At 29.5% G+C, this 16974-nt stretch overlaps 2 protein-coding genes across 2 annotated transcripts; both read left to right on the top strand.

The window, feature by feature from the left end:
- Positions 1-1323: 1323 nt before the first annotated feature.
- Positions 1324-7627, top strand: LOC129314479 (probable pectinesterase 8). The gene is made up of 5 exons (XM_054957922.1): positions 1324-1783; positions 2492-2663; positions 4200-4406; positions 5261-5520; positions 7367-7627. The coding sequence occupies exons 1-5, from the start codon at positions 1392-1394 to the stop codon at positions 7521-7523; spliced, it is 1188 nt and encodes a 395-aa protein (XP_054813897.1). The 5' UTR covers positions 1324-1391; the 3' UTR covers positions 7524-7627.
- Positions 7628-11694: 4067 nt separating this feature from the next.
- On the top strand, positions 11695-14161 carry LOC129313621 (cytochrome c). Its single transcript, XM_054956888.1, has 3 exons — positions 11695-12000; positions 13326-13459; positions 13751-14161. The coding sequence occupies exons 1-3, from the start codon at positions 11889-11891 to the stop codon at positions 13844-13846; spliced, it is 342 nt and encodes a 113-aa protein (XP_054812863.1). The 5' UTR covers positions 11695-11888; the 3' UTR covers positions 13847-14161.
- Positions 14162-16974: the final 2813 nt, after the last annotated feature.

Here is a 16974-nt window from a genome sequence, read left to right as displayed (position 1 = left end):
CACATAGAATTCAAGCTGGGTGGTTTAATTGGAGAAAAGCTAAAGGAGTTATTTGCGACCGTAAGGTGCCTAATAAACTTAAAGGAAAGTTTTATCGCACTGCTATCAGACCGGCAATGTTATATAGTAGTGAATGCTGGGCTCTAACGGGACAGCAAGAGCATAAAGTTAGAGTAGCAGAGATGAGAATGTTACGATTGATGTGCGGACATACACGTGAAGATAAAATTTGAAATGAGCAAGTACGCGAAAAAGTGAGGGTAGCACCTATTGAGGAAAAAATGGTAGAAAATCGGTTGAGATGGTTTGGGCATGTACAAAGAAGACCAAGGGAGGCACCAGTGAGAAGAGTGAAACATATAACTTTGAGTCCGATTAAGAGAGGTAGAGGAAGGTCTAAGAAAACACTCTTGGAAGTTGTTGAACGCGATCTCTTAATTAATAATATTTCTAAAAGCTTGATAAATGATAGAACATAATGGCGTCTTGCAATCCATGTAGCTGACCCCACTTAGTGAGATAAAGGCTTGTTGTTGTTGTTGTTGTTGTTGTTGTACATCAATATAAACAACAAAGCATTCAACTATTAAAAAGTTATTATTTGGCTATAAACAATAAATTATGCCTATAAATTTTTGTAACTTGTTTATGAATGAATGCTCACTATTTAATTACATATGGTAACTTGTTGATAGCCTAATGCTTTATTGTTTATATCGAAATAAGATTTCAAAAATGCTATAAGGGTAATTAGATCTTTCTTCTCAAAATCTTATGTTTAGATATGTGCTAAGGGATGCAGTGATATTTTATATTTCTAAGGTCATTCTTTGATACTAAAAAGCTACAGGGTCCTTAGGTGACATTTTCCCTCTAATATAACTCAATCAGATATATTACGCTATGGTTATGATTGTTTAGACAAATACCAACTGCTTTTTTGTAGGAAAAAGAACATATATAATATTGTTTTCTTATTGGAAATGGTCAAGTTAGATACAGATAACTTTAAAGTATGGTAACTAGCTACCAACCGCTTATTATACTATATATGATAACATTTCATAGTTTAAAACACAAGGTACATGCTAAGTACTTCATATGTAACAAACTCAGATTTTTTTTTAAATTATTTATATGTTTGTGTGTGTATATATTGGAGAAAGTAACAAAAGCAAAGGAACAAACGTATATAAATGCTTACAAGTAACAATCCTAGTCATGTCCTTTGCAAGACATGCCATCAACCCTTTCACTTCAAGTTCATCACTTGATAATCTCTCTCAGACTCGTATAAGTATGTGGACAAATATATATACACATACATAATCTTCAACTTCATTCACCATAGTCTTCATCTTCATCTTCTTCATCTATATGATACCCAGAAAATGTTTCTGCAGAGAAACTCCATAGCTTTGCTGGTGATTCCCATTATTGCAGTTCTTGCATATTTCATTGTCATTGATGATAGTAATCCAAACAAGCAGTCGTTTATGTGCGATTTATTGTCGTCGTTCTCTTCGAGTCATCGTCGTCCTCATCACCACCACCACCACCACAAGAAACGACGACCTGATGATAGCAGCAGCGGTGATATTATTAGCAATTTATGCGATGATTTCCCGCCGGGGATTCCGCCGGAGAATACCAATACGACGACGTATCTGTGTGTGGATCGACGAGGGTGCTGCAATTTCACCACCGTGCAAGCAGCCGTAAATGCTGTCCCAGACAACAGCAATAAACGAAACATCATTTGGATTAATAGTGGCCTTTATTAGTAAGTTTTTTTTTTTTTATATTGAGTTTATATATTCACGCAAGTATTTTTATATATAAAACATAAAAATTAAAACCTATATCCTACGAAATAACAAAATAAAAAAATGTAATAAGTTACAATCGACAAAAATTTCAAATGATTGACTTATCATATACTGACGGAGATTGGAGACTCATAGTTTGAAAAGATAACATTAACAATTTTTTTTAAAAAAAAGAGCATTTTACTTCTGAATAATATTGTTTCTTGTAGATTTTATATTTAAATATCGGTATTAATGTTAAAATATCATTAAATAATTTATATTACATTTTACCGAGTATGTTATATAGATGATAAAAAATTAAAATATAAAAAAATAGCAAAATTTAAACTCTCTTAAATCAAATTTGAATGATGGAAATTTGATATCGCAAAAAAATTCAGAATATGAGGTAATTATAAATATGGGGCTATCATTTAATATTTCATATAAAATATAAAATTTATAATACATTATACTGCTTACTAATAATTATCAATAGTGTGGTTTGATTTTATTTTTTTACAATGTAAAAATAACGTGTCTTAATTTGAAAAATAATGCTTAGATTAAATTTATGAGTTTGGAGTCTTCCAAAAACTATGAGGCATAATCATAAAATATATAAATTTTAGTAAGACCATGACATGATTAAAATTTCTCATGTAGTTTATTTTGAATAGTGAGAAAGTGATGGTGCCTATAACCAAACCAAACATCACATTTCAAGGGCAAGGCTACACTTCAACGGCGATTGCATGGAACGACACTGCCAAGTCAGCAAACGGCACATTCTATAGCGGCTCCGTCCAAGTCTTCGCCTCCAATTTCATTGCCAAAAACATAAGCTTTATGGTACTTTACATCGCACATCCATCCGAAGTTAATTTTCACAATTTCTGCTTTAATTAATTTTTTAACCACTAATTTTGTAGAAATTGGTATTTGGATGATTTAGTACTACTCATGTTAGGTGGTTTAATTTGAAATAGTTAAAGCTGAGTACATTTTTGCATGAATACTCTTAAAAGAGTTGTGAAGATCCTGAAAAAAATATGAATCGAATATTTAAAACTAATACAATATTATCTTTTTTAACCATTAATATTAAGTTAATTAATAATCAAAGTCAACAGGCCTTTTGACTCATGTTGACTTAATTCTCATGAATTTTTTTCAAACGAACTTTAATTTTAAGACTTTTTTGAATGCGTTTTTTTTTTTAATACAGAAAACGAAACATGCACAAAAGATTTTTTAACGAATAAACAATTTTTAACTTTCTAAATTCAGAAAAGTTGTTTTCAAAGGCTGAAAGTAAATCATTGTCCATACAATCCTATAAGATAACTTTCTCTCAATATGAATAAGATGGAGGTGGGGCATTCTATATTTGAAAAAAAAAAAAAATACTCCCTCCATTTAAAAATATAAAATATTTTTTAAAGAGTTGGGTGTTTAAAAATGTAAGGTATTTTTAATATTTTAAAGTGTAATCATTACTTTAAAAAAAAAGTATCCCTATTGATGAATAATTTTATATTTATTGTAGGGTATTTAATAAGAGTAAATATGGTAAGATAAGATTAATTTAAAAATAAATAACTACTTTATTAAAAGGTAAAATTTGATTAAAAATACCTTATATTTTTTAATGAAAGTAGTATATTCAAAAAAACTTTTTAAGAATAATTTTAAAAAGATGTATTTAAAGACAAATTTCATTACAAAAGATGATTGTTACCAAATTGATTTTAGTCAAATCAACTTTGACAAACGAACTTTTTAATAAAACTGAAAATCAAACTCATATTTAATATTAACTATTAAGAAAAGATAATATCTGCACTAAAATTCTTGTTGGAACCATCATGGTTTCCAAAACATTTCCAAATAAAAAATTACTCTTTAACAAGGGGGAAAAAGAAATTAAGCTACATGCTATACTCAACATCACGTCAATCACAATCTTAACTTCAACAACATGTACTTTACTTTGATTAATTTAATTAACCTCTAACTTTGTATGTGTAAATAGATACCTCATTATTAAAAAAATATAAAGTAATTTTTAAAAAGTTAAATTATAGATACTAAAAACTATAAGACGTTTATAATGTTTTAAAATGCAATTAATATTTTTTTCAATAGTGCCCCTTTAATAAATAAATAAATAATTTTATATTTATTTTTAAGTAAAACACCCTATTAAACAAGGATATATATGAAAAGATAGTGTTAATTGAAATATAATTAATTAATTTATTAAGGGTAAAGTTTAGTTAAAAATATCTTACATTTTTTTATGGAGAGAGTATTTTCAACTATTTAAATACCACTAATGTTAGGCAGTTCAGCAATTAATCAATGTTTGGTTGAAAAAACATGCAGAATGTGGCACCAATTCCAGGTCCAGGAGTGGAAGGAGCACAAGCAGTGGCAATAAGAGTTGGAGGAGATGAAGCTCAGTTCTGGGGATGTGGCTTTTTTGGAGCTCAAGATACTCTTCACGATGATAAAGGTCGCCATTACTTCAGAGATTGCTATATCCAGGGCTCTATTGATTTCATCTTTGGCAATGCAAGGTCTCTCTATGAGGTATTCACATTTCACCTTCAACTAATTCAATCAATCAATCTCACTTGATGATATATATATATATATATATATGATATATATATATATATATATATATATAGAGAGAGAGAGAGAGAGAGAGAGAGAGCAATGTTAAGAAAACAATACTAGTCATTAAACTCACATAAAGTATTGATTCATGATTCAATAGTTTGACTATAATTTGAACCATGATTCAACTAAGTTGTGAATGAATTAATATATTTTAAATAATACATATTTAAAATAAAAGGATATAATTACATATAATAATACAAATGAATTTTTTAATTTCAATCAAAATAATATAAAATAAAAAAATGATATCTATCATTATTTCATGATTTTAATCCAAAATATGTACGCTTATTTCATAATTTATAATTTTAAAATATATACAAATATGCATATTCAATACTTATTTCTTGCATGTTTGTTCATTTTTTTCATTTATTAATGCTTATTAGGCATAAACATGTGTAAATTGTAGTTTATAAATATAAATTAAATATTAAAAAAATAACAGGATTGGCTCAACCAGTTTATCTATCAGTTTTGACAGATTTAATTGATTTTTGATCGATTCTTTGGCTAGAAGATTTTAAGATATAACCGAACTAGATTTATCACCTGTTGAACCGACTGGTATGATTTTTATAACACTAATATTGAGTCAATTTAAATTAAACAAAAAGTCAACTTGACTTGTACGTATAAGATACAAGTGCTCAATGACTCCTCCATGACATTATCTTAATTACAAGAGTATGAAAACAACAGTATCAATTTTGAAGTTGACATGTATATTTTGATATAAATAAAATTAAAATGCACAGAATTGTCAAATAGTGTCAATGGCGAACCCAGTACCGGCAGGACAAAAGTTCATAAACGGCGCCGTTACAGCGCATGGGAGAACAACAAACGACGAAAACACGGGCTTTGCTTTTGTGAACTGTAGCATAGGAGGCTACGGAAGAATATTGTTGGGTCGGGCTTGGCGTCCTTATTCTCGTGTCGTTTTTGCTTTTACGACGATGTCTGATATCATCGCCCCCGAAGGTTGGAACGACTTCAATGACCCTGCAAGAGATCAGTAAGTTCTATTATGCCCAAAACTAGAGGAGGGAAAAAAGATTTGGACCTGTTTGATTTTTATTCTCATTTTTTTATTTTTAAAAATTATTTTATAATATAGTTTTTAAAATTATTTTTAAAACAAAATAAAATAAAAGTTTATTTGGTTATATCAATTAAAAAATAATTTTAAAATTAAAAAATAGACTGATAATGATAACTATAGGCAGTTAATGATAGTGATTAATAATAGAAATTAGTCAAGATAACTATAATTTATAATACTCAAATGTACTATATTTTAAAAATAAGAAAAATAAAATGAGAACAATTTAAAGTTATTTCTATTTTTTGTTTTTAAAAACAAAAGATTAAAATAGTTTTGGAAACAATTAAATGAAAAACAGTTATCTAAATAAAATTTTAAAATTTTTTATTTTTAAAAATAAAAAAATTTAAAAAAATAGAAAAAAACCAGCCCTTAGTATTCATCATAATGTTTACCTCTCTCATTTCTCATAATCATCTATACCATTCATATGAAAATTGGACTTTTTATATTTAATATTATTTTATGATTATATTTTTATTAAGCTTGATATATATATATATATATATATATGAAAATGAAATTGATACTATGAAGTTACGGTGAATTTTATGAAGTATGCCTTTCTAAGAATAAGAGATAAAATTTTTATTTGTTATAAAAAATAATAAAATAAACAAAAATATCATAAAAAGGTAAACCTTAAAGAAATTCATGAATATCAATTTTAGAGAATTTAAGTTCTTTTATAAAAAAAAAAAAGAGAGAACTTAAGTCCTCAAGATAATATTATGATTATTATTTTTTAAAAAAAAAAAATTTTTAAATATGGATGATCTAAATGTTATCTCTGCAATAAGTATGTAATGCTCATGAATCATGATAGTGGTTAACACTAAATTTAATTTGAAATTCATAACTGAATCATTTTATTGTATGTAGAAAGATATATTTAATCTCTAACTTTATATAAGATTTTAATTTAATCTCTTAATTTTATAAATTATTTTTTCAGTCCATTAATCTTAATATAATTAATTTTAAATACACACATCACCTACCTACCTTACACACAGAATTTTAATCTCCTTTTCGAGCTATTTGAAGTTGGAGATTGATCTCAGAGCCCCCTTGTATCAAGGGAGGCTTGATGTGAGTTGCATTCATATTTTATAAGTCGTATAATTTGTTATTGACTTTGTATTTTATATTGATTCTTTGTTACCCTTTCATTACATCCAAAAAAGAATTTTCCCGTATTAATGGATAAATTGGCTCATTGATAGAAAAAAAATCTTGTACCCAAAAAATACGAACCAAAGTTGTGAAAATTTGAGAATTTAACCGATTTGCATTAATATACAAAGAGTTTATTATTAAAAAATTTAAAATTTATAAAGATTTTTTTATTAATATGCAATAGTATATTATTGACAAATATAATAAATTGATCACAATACAAAATATAATAAATGTTGTGCTATTTTCTTGGTTTAGTCCTGTAATAGAATATATCTGCAAAAGCCTCAATATTAATTTACTTCATATTAATCATTCTATTTAATCTCTTATCATACTTTTATTTTTTATTTTCTTAAATAAGCACACCCTTAAATACAATAAATTAATTGACATTGCAATTGCAATATGGTAGCAAGCCTCAATCTTTATGCTCTTTTTTAAAGTAGAACAAGCAATAACTAGTGTAATTAGACATGTTTGATCTAATTGATGATGTATAAATTATATTATTTTGTAAAAGTCACATTTGATATAAAAGTGACATATAATGATATATAATTTAAATTTCACGCAGGACAATATTCTATGGAGAATACAACTGTACAGGAGCAGGGGCTAATATGAGTTTGAGGGCACCATATGTGCGGAGATTAAATGATACAGTTGCTTCTAATTTCCTTAACACATCCTTTATTGATGGAGACCAATGGTTGTTTTTCACTCCCAATTAATATTGATGTTGATATTAATATTAATTCTCTTCCTCTGTATAGTGCTAAATCTGTAATAGCATGTAAACATTAATAAAAAAAATTGCACATAATTATTCTTTTAATCCCTTTGTGTGCGTAAAGAGACATATACTAATGATCTTTTTTTTTTTTGCCAAAAAAATATACTAATAATATTTTTTAGGATAAAGGTGCAAATCTACCCTCAAAGCATCGCACGAGGGGCATCAATTATCCTAAAGTAATGAAAGGTATAATGTTACTCTCAATCTATTAAAAGGAGAGCAATGTTGCCCTATTTTAATAGACCTCAAATGTTGACTGTTAGTTTAATTAATTAATGCTTAGTTGGCGATCCATATGGCATTTTTTTTTTAAAAAAATACATGTTCATAGCTAAAAAGATGAGTTCTTAGCTTTTGTAGAAAATCTAGAACAAAGATGGAGAGAAGGGAAGAATGCACGCTTGAGTTCATATTTGGAATGAAGCTTGCAACATGGACACCATCAATAGATATGGGTATTTGATTTCTAGCTTTCCATAAAGGTGTTGTATGTGTGTCAAAAGTGTGTGTGTGTCAAAGTCCCACATTGACTAAAGGAAGACATCTCCTAGTGAATATATACTAAGGAATGAAATGGGCTAGTAAAATGGGCTTGAAGGAGAAGTGGCCTCGCGCACATGAGACAGGCCAACTCAGGGCAATCGCAGTTGAAATCAGCCGATTCGCCCTCCTTGCGCGCGAATTCAAGAGGCACTGGGTTCCTTTTACCGGGTTATTTTTACAAAAAATGGTTAAATAAATAATTATTTTTGCTTACCCGAAAAACCTCTGATTTAGCTGTTTTCAAATTGAACTTGAGGCGTTGGGCAGTTTTCTGGAAATCGAAATCCTGTGCGTTAATATTTTGCCTACCAAACGTCTCCAGATTGAACGCTGAACGTTTTCGGATTAATGGACGTGCACGTTTCTGCTGTTTAAGGCGTGTAACTGAAGCATTAATCCATGAACGTTTGTTGTTTAATGTGTGTATAACCGAAGCATTAACCGGTAATTATAGCCTAACGTTTGTGTCTCATTCCTCAGCCTATAAATGGACATTGGTGCGGACAGAACAGATAGAAAGGTTCTCGTCTTCTCCTCTGGTCTTCTGTTCGTCTGTTTTCCCTCGTAGCCTCCGCTGTTCTGTTTCCTTGCTCCGCCGTAGGAAGTGCTCGCTTAATCCTGAGGGACTGCCGGTCTACCATCCAGGTGTACCGGAATAGTTCTTAAGGACAGTATTCATCCGGACACGACTCGAGCAATTTAGTAGCTCACTGTTCTCCTCTGCATTTGCCGTTTTACCAATAAACCAGGTGTCGCTGTACACATCTGTCGCCGGTGTAGCCAACAAAAGGGTCAAAAATACGGTTCATTGAAAAAAAAAACCGTTGCCTCCTTCCTTCACCACCATCACCTCACTCCTTCATTTGTTCCCTTATTCCTCATTACTATTCTTAGACACATTTGAAATAACAATGAATTGAACAGATCATTATCAAAAACCATTATAAGAAAATAATCTTTGCAACTCCAAGAAGGGGACTAAAATTGGCTAAATATTCAACAAACAAATATGGTAGTGAGAAGTCACAAAGCAAATCTAGGACCAAATTGGAATCAAATCAAAAGTAGAAAAGCACAAATGGCAAGAACTCGACGATCTTGAATGATCAACAAGAAATTGACAAGGATGAGCGGCGAACTTGGATGGATCTAAACAACAACTCGGTGAGCTTGAATGTAACAAAGCTAAATAGCAAGAAATCAATGAGGTGGACAAAGGTAGCAAGAAATCAACAAGCTTAGACAGAGCTAAATGGCAAGAAATTGGTGAGGACAAGCGGCGACTTGAACGTGCAAGCGAGGACGATGGTTGGAACCCTGCTTGTTCCAATAAATGCCAATGAAGTCGATGAGGAAAACGATAAGGATGAGGAGGCCAATGACAATGACGAGGATAAGGGCGAGGAAGGTGATCAAGCTAAGGGTAGTCGTGATAATGTTGATGATAAGATTTTTCCTTGGTTAGTTTTAGAGGTTGGAATAAAGAATTAGGTAGGTGCACAGTCTTGATTTGAAGTGGTGGATGCCACATGTGTATGCCACTTTGGCATAATAAGTCAACTTAATTGTCAATGTTTAGAGTCTATTAAAATTAGGTAACATTACTATCTTTTTAATAAATTGGGACCAACATTGCACTTTTTTTTACTTTAAGATACATGATGCTTCTCACGTGATATTTCAAAGAAAGATTTATACTTTTACCTTTTTTTTTATTACCACCTTACTTTGATAATCGACTAGATCTTATAAAATTAACAATCGATAAATTTTATGAAGTTTGTCTTTTTAAAGAAGAAAGAATTCATTAACTTCAACTTTAAAAGATTGTTATGATTGAAATGAAAATAAGTATTTTTAATCACGTAAAATTAAAAAAAATATAATTACTGGTCGCTATAATTTTTGTGTGTTTTGATATTACTCTCTATATTTTTTTCATTATTCTAAATGTCTTAAGTTTTATCAATATGTAACATAAGTTCCTATATTTTTAAATATGACCATTAAGACTTGATGACACCTATCGTGTGTAGAAACTCTATTATTTATTGTGTTAACTTGTTAAAATTGTGATGGGTTGCATAAAAAATGAGTAAAAAGTAAAAAAAAATCAAAACATTAAATAAAAATATTTAAATGGGTAATCAATGAAATTTCAAAAAAAAGAAGATACAATTGCTAGGATAAACATACAAAAAGAGAGGAAAGAAAATGAAAGGAAGAGAAGATTGAGAAAAAAAAAATATTATCTTTCCTTTTATTTGGATGAGCAGGAAAAAACAAAAAGAAAAGGAAATGAGCAAATAGTATAATAATTATAATACCCTTATATCCAAATATGTCATCTTTTATATACTTATTTTTATAAAAACAAGTTAAAGGAAACATTATATTAAAATGAACTTCATAAAAAAATTAAAATTAATTTGTTTATTAAAATATATTATTGAGTATTTTAAATCAAACAATTTAATAAAAATAAATTATTATCTTATTTAAAATATTAAAAATGGATAATTTATTAAAATTAAATATAAATTATTTATACAATACAGTAAAGCACCGTACCTTTTGGCAAAGAAAAAAAAAAGAGTAGGAGAGAGAATTGACAAAGTGTAAAAAAAAACAAGAGAGAGAAAGGAACATATGGAAGAATAAATTCTTTTCCAAAATCTCTTTATATGTGGGAGAAAACTAGAGTTAGTAATTCGGGCCGAGTTTGATAGGCTAGTCTGAACCCACCCAAAAAAAGTTAGGGCCGAGCCTAAAAAAATATAAGTTTTTTATGTTCGGGCCTATTTGGACTAAAACATTCGGGCCAAGCCCGATCCCGAATAAGAGAATAAAAATATTTTATTTTTATAAAATATATTAAATATGATAAATGTTAATTAATTAATTTTTAGGTTATTTTATATTAAAATACCATATATTTGAATCTTATACATCATTTAAGTATCAAAAAATATATTTTATATTTTTTATAAAATAAAATAATTAATTTTAAAGTGAAAAAATTAATTAAAAATAATTTTAAAAATATAAATTTGGGTATTCAGGCCGCCCGAAGCAGAAAGAAATTCAGGTCAAGCTTGGCTATTCGAGCTTATTCAGGTCGAGTTTATTCAGGCTCAATCCAAATAATCCCAGCCTGTTTGAATTCCTAACTTTAGAGAAAACTTAGGAAAAAAATTTCGTAAATTTCACTTTCTATTTTTTTTTTTACTTTTGCTTCCAATACCTTTCCTTCATCAACCTAATAGAGGATAATTTATTTTCTTTTTAATTTTCTCCCATATTTTTTTTTTCCATACAAACAAAGCATTAGTGATAATCAAGACTAATGTTACATGCAAATAAAAATAAAATTTAAGAGACGTGCACGGATCAAAAAATATATGAAAACTATACTTTCCCTAAAATTAAATACTTAAGTTTTGCCAAATTAAAAAAAAAAACAAGTTTGATTTTGAATATTGATCATTTTTTGGGGGTCACTTCCATGTTTGAAGAAAGTTCTTCCTGTTCTAAGCCCAAAAAGGAGGCACGTGAATGAATGGCAGAAAATTTTAGGGCTGGCTTTGAAGGAGCGTGGCATCGTCCTCTCTAGTTCCTTCCACTCCCACCCCACCATCCCCAGATCCTCTCTCTCGCATATTCTCTCTTATTCTTCGTCCCTCCTCTTCTTTTCATTCTCCAACCTTTCGCTTCTCTCTCCAATCACCGCCAAACTCACCGCCGCACACCTCCAGCAATGGCTTCTTTCGATGAGGCACCTCCCGGCAATCCCCAGACTGGCGAGAAAATCTTCAAAACCAAGTGCGCTCAGTGCCACACCGTCGACAAAGGTGCCGGCCACAAGCAAGGTAATCAATTGTTTTTCCCTCTTCACTTGCTCTGATTGAGTCAGGTTTTGTTGCAATCTCTGGTTTATTCATATTTTTTTGGGTTTATGTATTGATTGAGACCTAGATCTAGAAATAATCCAATGCTAGATCGGTATTCTGGCTTCTGGTTCTGTTGGTGTTTGATTTGCGGACAAATCGAGGTAGAATTGAAGATCTAGTGTCCGGCTGTGACACATCTTGAAGTTAAAGAAAGGAATATAGTGGCATTTTTAGAACTACTATGTATTCTAACATTCTCTCTACGGGAAGTTGATTGTAAAATGTGTCATGGTATGTGTGAGGCCTGTCCTCTTCTTGTCTGTTGTTTGTTTCTGCAATCTGGTTCGTTATTTTGGATAACCAGATTCGCTTGTTGTCCAGATTTTTGAGGAGTTTATTCATCTTCCACTCTAAAAAATAAAGACAAAGGCAAAGAAAGTGTCATGGCATGTTAACTTGTTTTCGGTTATAATTCTATTTGGTCATGTGAGGTTGCTAAATGTTCTTGGTTGATGGGAATTTTCTGCAATTAATTTAAGTTGGTTGATTGATTTTTATGTTTATGTAATTATGATCATCGGAATATGTTCTTCTATGCATGACGCTTAAGAACCTGGTTCTTTGCCTTTCCAACGGAGAAAATTCTTCTGGTCTTCTGAAAAAGCTTTCGAAAGATGACTTTTGTTCTTTTCTTCCAATCCTTCTGGGTGTACACCGTCAAGGCATCTGTCCTTCTATTAAATGATAACTGGTTCAAATGGACAATTTAATTAACCTGTCGGGTTTAGCAGTTTTTGAGTGATTTGGTTGCTAATCTAGTTGAATTAAATGTCTGTATTGATTAGGGGCTGGATTACCGGGTTACTGGTTGAATTTAATATCATTGCTTTTTAATTCATTCTCCTGCATCGAACTTTTTTAAGCCGGATTCTCTATTCCTCACCTCTCTGCTTTTCCTCTGCATTTCAACTTCTTTATTTTCCAGATATTCAGATCTAATAAGTTTTCTTTTTGAATACTGAGTTATCGACATGTCTATTATAATTTTTCCAAGTATTAAATTTAGATCATCTAAATATGATTTAGACGGTTAAGAGCCTGATAAATAGAGAGGAGAAAAACTGGACCAAGAACTATTTCTTTATTGCCCTGAAAAAAACCTTCCAACCCCCCCCCCGGGGGCGGGTGTTCGTGTTCTTTTCTCCTTTTATGCAGACCAAAAGAGAAAACAGTATTGCTCCGTATTATATCTTCATGAACTATTGTAATGTAAAAGCTTGCTGTCTTAATCTTGATAATTTCAGGGCCCAATCTAAATGGTTTATTCGGAAGGCAATCTGGCACTACTCCTGGATATTCCTATTCTGCTGCAAACAAGAACATGGCTGTGATCTGGGAGGAAAAGGCTTTATATGATTACTTGCTTAACCCCAAAAAGGTACAAATTGAATTGGCATTTTTTTTTCTCAAAAAGAAAAAGAAAACTGAATAAATTATCAATTGCATGTCCGAGTATGAGTTCTTTTTGGGCTCTTCTCTTTTGCATAAAATTAATCATTTAAACTTTAGCCTGGAGTCTACGATTTTCATTTGTTGGATTTTGAATTTTCTAGGGTCTTGTGCTTTATCAAATCATGTGGTACCATGCAAAGGGATTACATTGGACTAATTTTGCCCCCATTGCGGCATTAAACTGATTTATCTTTTTCTCAATTCTTGAAATGTGCAGTATATTCCAGGGACAAAGATGGTGTTTCCAGGTTTAAAGAAGCCACAGGATCGTGCAGACCTTATTGCATACTTGAAACAAGCCACTTCACAATGATTTAAAAAAAAAAAAAAACTGATAACATATGCCTTGTGTTTTTGAAGTTCCAGAGATTGAATTTTCAAACGTTTAGGTCTGCGACAAGTACTATGTCTTGGCAAATAAAGTATAGATTAGATAGATTCACAATGGTATTTTGTCCGTTTAGCATAGCTGCTCATTTGTGTCCCAATGGGGTTGCCCTGTCATGGCCGATGTAATGCTGCATTGAATCAGCTATTGACTCAATTTTATCAAATATTTGAACTGCGAAGCAAGCTTCTGGTCGGTTTTTGGCTTGGTAAGGGAATTCATTTCAGTACTTGCATTATATATCTTTCTTTCAACCTTTGGTTTGTTTAAATGAATGCTGGATGGATCATGCTCTTTCGCTTTATGGCATGAATATATATTTTTGAACCTTGAAAAGCACTGGATTTTATTGTGGTTGGCTGGCAGCTTCTAGGATTCTCGGCATTAGTTGTAGAACGCATTATTAATTTTGTCTTTGAAAGATTTTTCTGACATTTATTAAATTAATTATTTTATGTTAGTTTTAATTGCTATGAATATTGAGTGGAAAGATATGTAATCAATAATTTTTTCGGCTTGATTGAAACACTATTCTCTTAAAATGAATAGCAATAAACTGTGTTATTCCACGTAGCAGTTTGTTTCTAGTTCGGAATTTTTATTAAGCCAAGTAATGTATCTTATGCGGGTAAAGTTTTTACTTATTTTAGTATTTATTTTGAAAATTTTTATAGCTTCATTTAATTAAAATTAGGTTCTTGTAATTTATTTTATTTTAATTGAGCCATTATAGTTTTAACATGTTAAATTTGTTAATTTTTGAAGGTTAAAATTTTTATTTTAAAAAATGAAATGAAAAACTTTCTACTTTTACTGAAGGTTTTATAGCTTTAAAATTAATTATATAATTTTTATGACTCGAAATTCATATTGTTAGATTATGATTTATAAATAATATATATATATATATATATGTAATTTTCAAAAAAAATTTAATAAACACTGTATTAAATAAATTTTTATTTTTTTAAGTCATACTTCCTCTATTTAAAAATTTAAAGTATTTTTAAATGAATTTTACTTTTCAATAAAGTAGTTACTTATTTTTCAACTAACTTTATATTTTTATATTTATCTCTATTAAATACCTTGTAATAAATATAAAGTTATTATCAATAGAAATATTTTTTAAAAAAAGATAATAATTATACTTCAAAAGATTAAAAATATTTTACATTGTTTAATATTTAACTTTTTAAAAAATGCCTTACATTTTTGAACGAAGGAAATAAATATTAAATCAAAGTATTTTTGTTTTGAAAATGTTAATGATTCATTAATAATTTTAAAGATACCAATATATTTAATCAATTTAATAAATTAAATTATAAGGGTTTGAGTAAACAAAATAAATTACAAGAACTTGGTTTAAAATTGAGAAAAATTATAAGAATATGTTAATTAATTTTTTTTCTTTCATTTGTTTATTTATTTGGATAGAAAGACAAATGCAGTAAAGCATGAAAGTCACATGCATACTAAGATACATATCAAAGACCGGAGGGGAAAAGAAGTCAACGAGATTTCACCCAAAAAAAATTAAAAAGGAAATCAACAAGAAATTAAAAATAAAAAAGAAATGAGAACATAAATGGGCCTCATAAGTCCACACCAAATGGTCTCTGATAGCCCAGTCACATAATGGATTGCGCCGAGGAAAGTTGAAAAATAAACTTTACCATTCAGAAGTTGCAGAACAAAACGTTGTGTTGTCCTTCACGACACGTGTATGGAGATCATTGAATTAAACTTTCATCTTATGATGAAAATTTAGATAATCTGAAATTAAAAATTTAAAATGTCTTGAAGTACCGCATGAGGAGATATGTCCCCCTCCATTCAGATGTACGAGGCAAACAAGTTTCGTCATATATAACTCATTATTATGAAAATAGGCTTTCTTAATGCCCAAGTGAACTAGTTGCCAAACATTTTTATTTGGGATAATGGAATTTTTTTTATCCCTTAAATTAGTCTCATTTATCAATTTGATAACTTAGATTTAATTTTTATTAATTTAATTTCTTTTGGCTTTCTTAAGTTATCATGTTTTTTTTTTGTCAAAATTAAGTTATCACGTTTGTCCTTTAAGTTTTGAATAATGAGTTGGCTCTCAAATTAATCTAATATATAAAATATATTGATGACTTAATATGCATGCGTGGTGGAATGAGAATAAATTGGTCCTCAAATTAATTCAGTTTTTATCAATATATAGTTCCTTGAGATGCTTTTTATTCTTTTGTTTTTTAAAATTTATTACTCTTTTCATTTTTTCCTCTTTAACTAATTAAGTTTCTTTTCATACATCTACACGGTTGTCAACTCAATATTTTGTTAACCATGTCACCGAATTTTAATATTTTACCTTCTCTTCAAACAATAAAAACTAAATCAACAACTAAAATAAATATAAGAAATCAAATCAATAAAAATTTAATATAAGAGATTAAATTGATAGCGTAAATAAATTTATAAGATTAAATATTTCATTATCTCTTTTTATTTTCATCTTTTCATTGCTACTCTTAAAACTTTTGAAAGTGTTTAAAACATGAAGAGGAGATAACATTTTAAGGTACGTATCCTTCCTCTTTATAAGTTTTTTAAGCCTTTAGATGATTTATTTGCCACGTTGTTGGAGTTGCAATTATTGTGACTTTTTATTTTGGGTGGATTTAGGTTCAGACAAAATTTTAGAATTGCCATGTAAAAAGACATACTTCTCCCCTTCTCACATGACTTGCAATGTTTGCTTAAGAAACTTATCCATACTTGAGTCTTTCTTATGGTTTCAGGTATTGTAATAGTTGATTTTGTTTTGAAATTTAATTTTATCAATAAATTCCATAAAATTTTATAATCATACACAGTTACTTTTTATAATGTTATTTTTATTTTAAACCAAAAGGATATGGTTATGAAACTTAAGGGACTTAATTAATTAAAATTAAATTTCAAGGACTAAACCGATGGCTTGGGTGTGCGTGTATATATATATATCTCTCTCTCTCTGTTTCTCACCAAAAAATCTTATGGGAATTAGTTAATAA

This window comes from Prosopis cineraria, unplaced genomic scaffold (genome assembly GCF_029017545.1).
Source record: "Prosopis cineraria cultivar Desert tree isolate PC_DT_omini unplaced genomic scaffold, ASM2901754v1 PC6, whole genome shotgun sequence".
NCBI lineage: Eukaryota > Viridiplantae > Streptophyta > Magnoliopsida > Fabales > Fabaceae > Prosopis > Prosopis cineraria.
This window is presented reverse-complemented; position numbering and strand designations above follow the sequence as displayed.

What these genes read in the sequence shown, in the direction of transcription:
- LOC129314479 (XM_054957922.1), top strand. Translation starts at nt 1,392, where the DNA reads ATGTTTCTGCAGAGAAACTCCATAGCTTTGCTGGTGATTCCCATTATT. An exon ending in CCAAAAACATAAGCTTTATG is followed by an intron (nt 2,664 to 4,199) that starts GTACTTTACATC and finishes AAAAACATGCAG; the next exon opens with AATGTGGCACCAATTCCAGG. An exon ending in AATGACCCTGCAAGAGATCA is followed by an intron (nt 5,521 to 7,366) that starts GTAAGTTCTATT and finishes AATTTCACGCAG; the next exon opens with GACAATATTCTATGGAGAAT.
- LOC129313621 (XM_054956888.1), top strand. Translation starts at nt 11,889, where the DNA reads ATGGCTTCTTTCGATGAGGCACCTCCCGGCAATCCCCAGACTGGCGAG. An exon ending in AGGTGCCGGCCACAAGCAAG is followed by an intron (nt 12,001 to 13,325) that starts GTAATCAATTGT and finishes TGATAATTTCAG; the next exon opens with GGCCCAATCTAAATGGTTTA. An exon ending in ACTTGCTTAACCCCAAAAAG is followed by an intron (nt 13,460 to 13,750) that starts GTACAAATTGAA and finishes TGAAATGTGCAG; the next exon opens with TATATTCCAGGGACAAAGAT.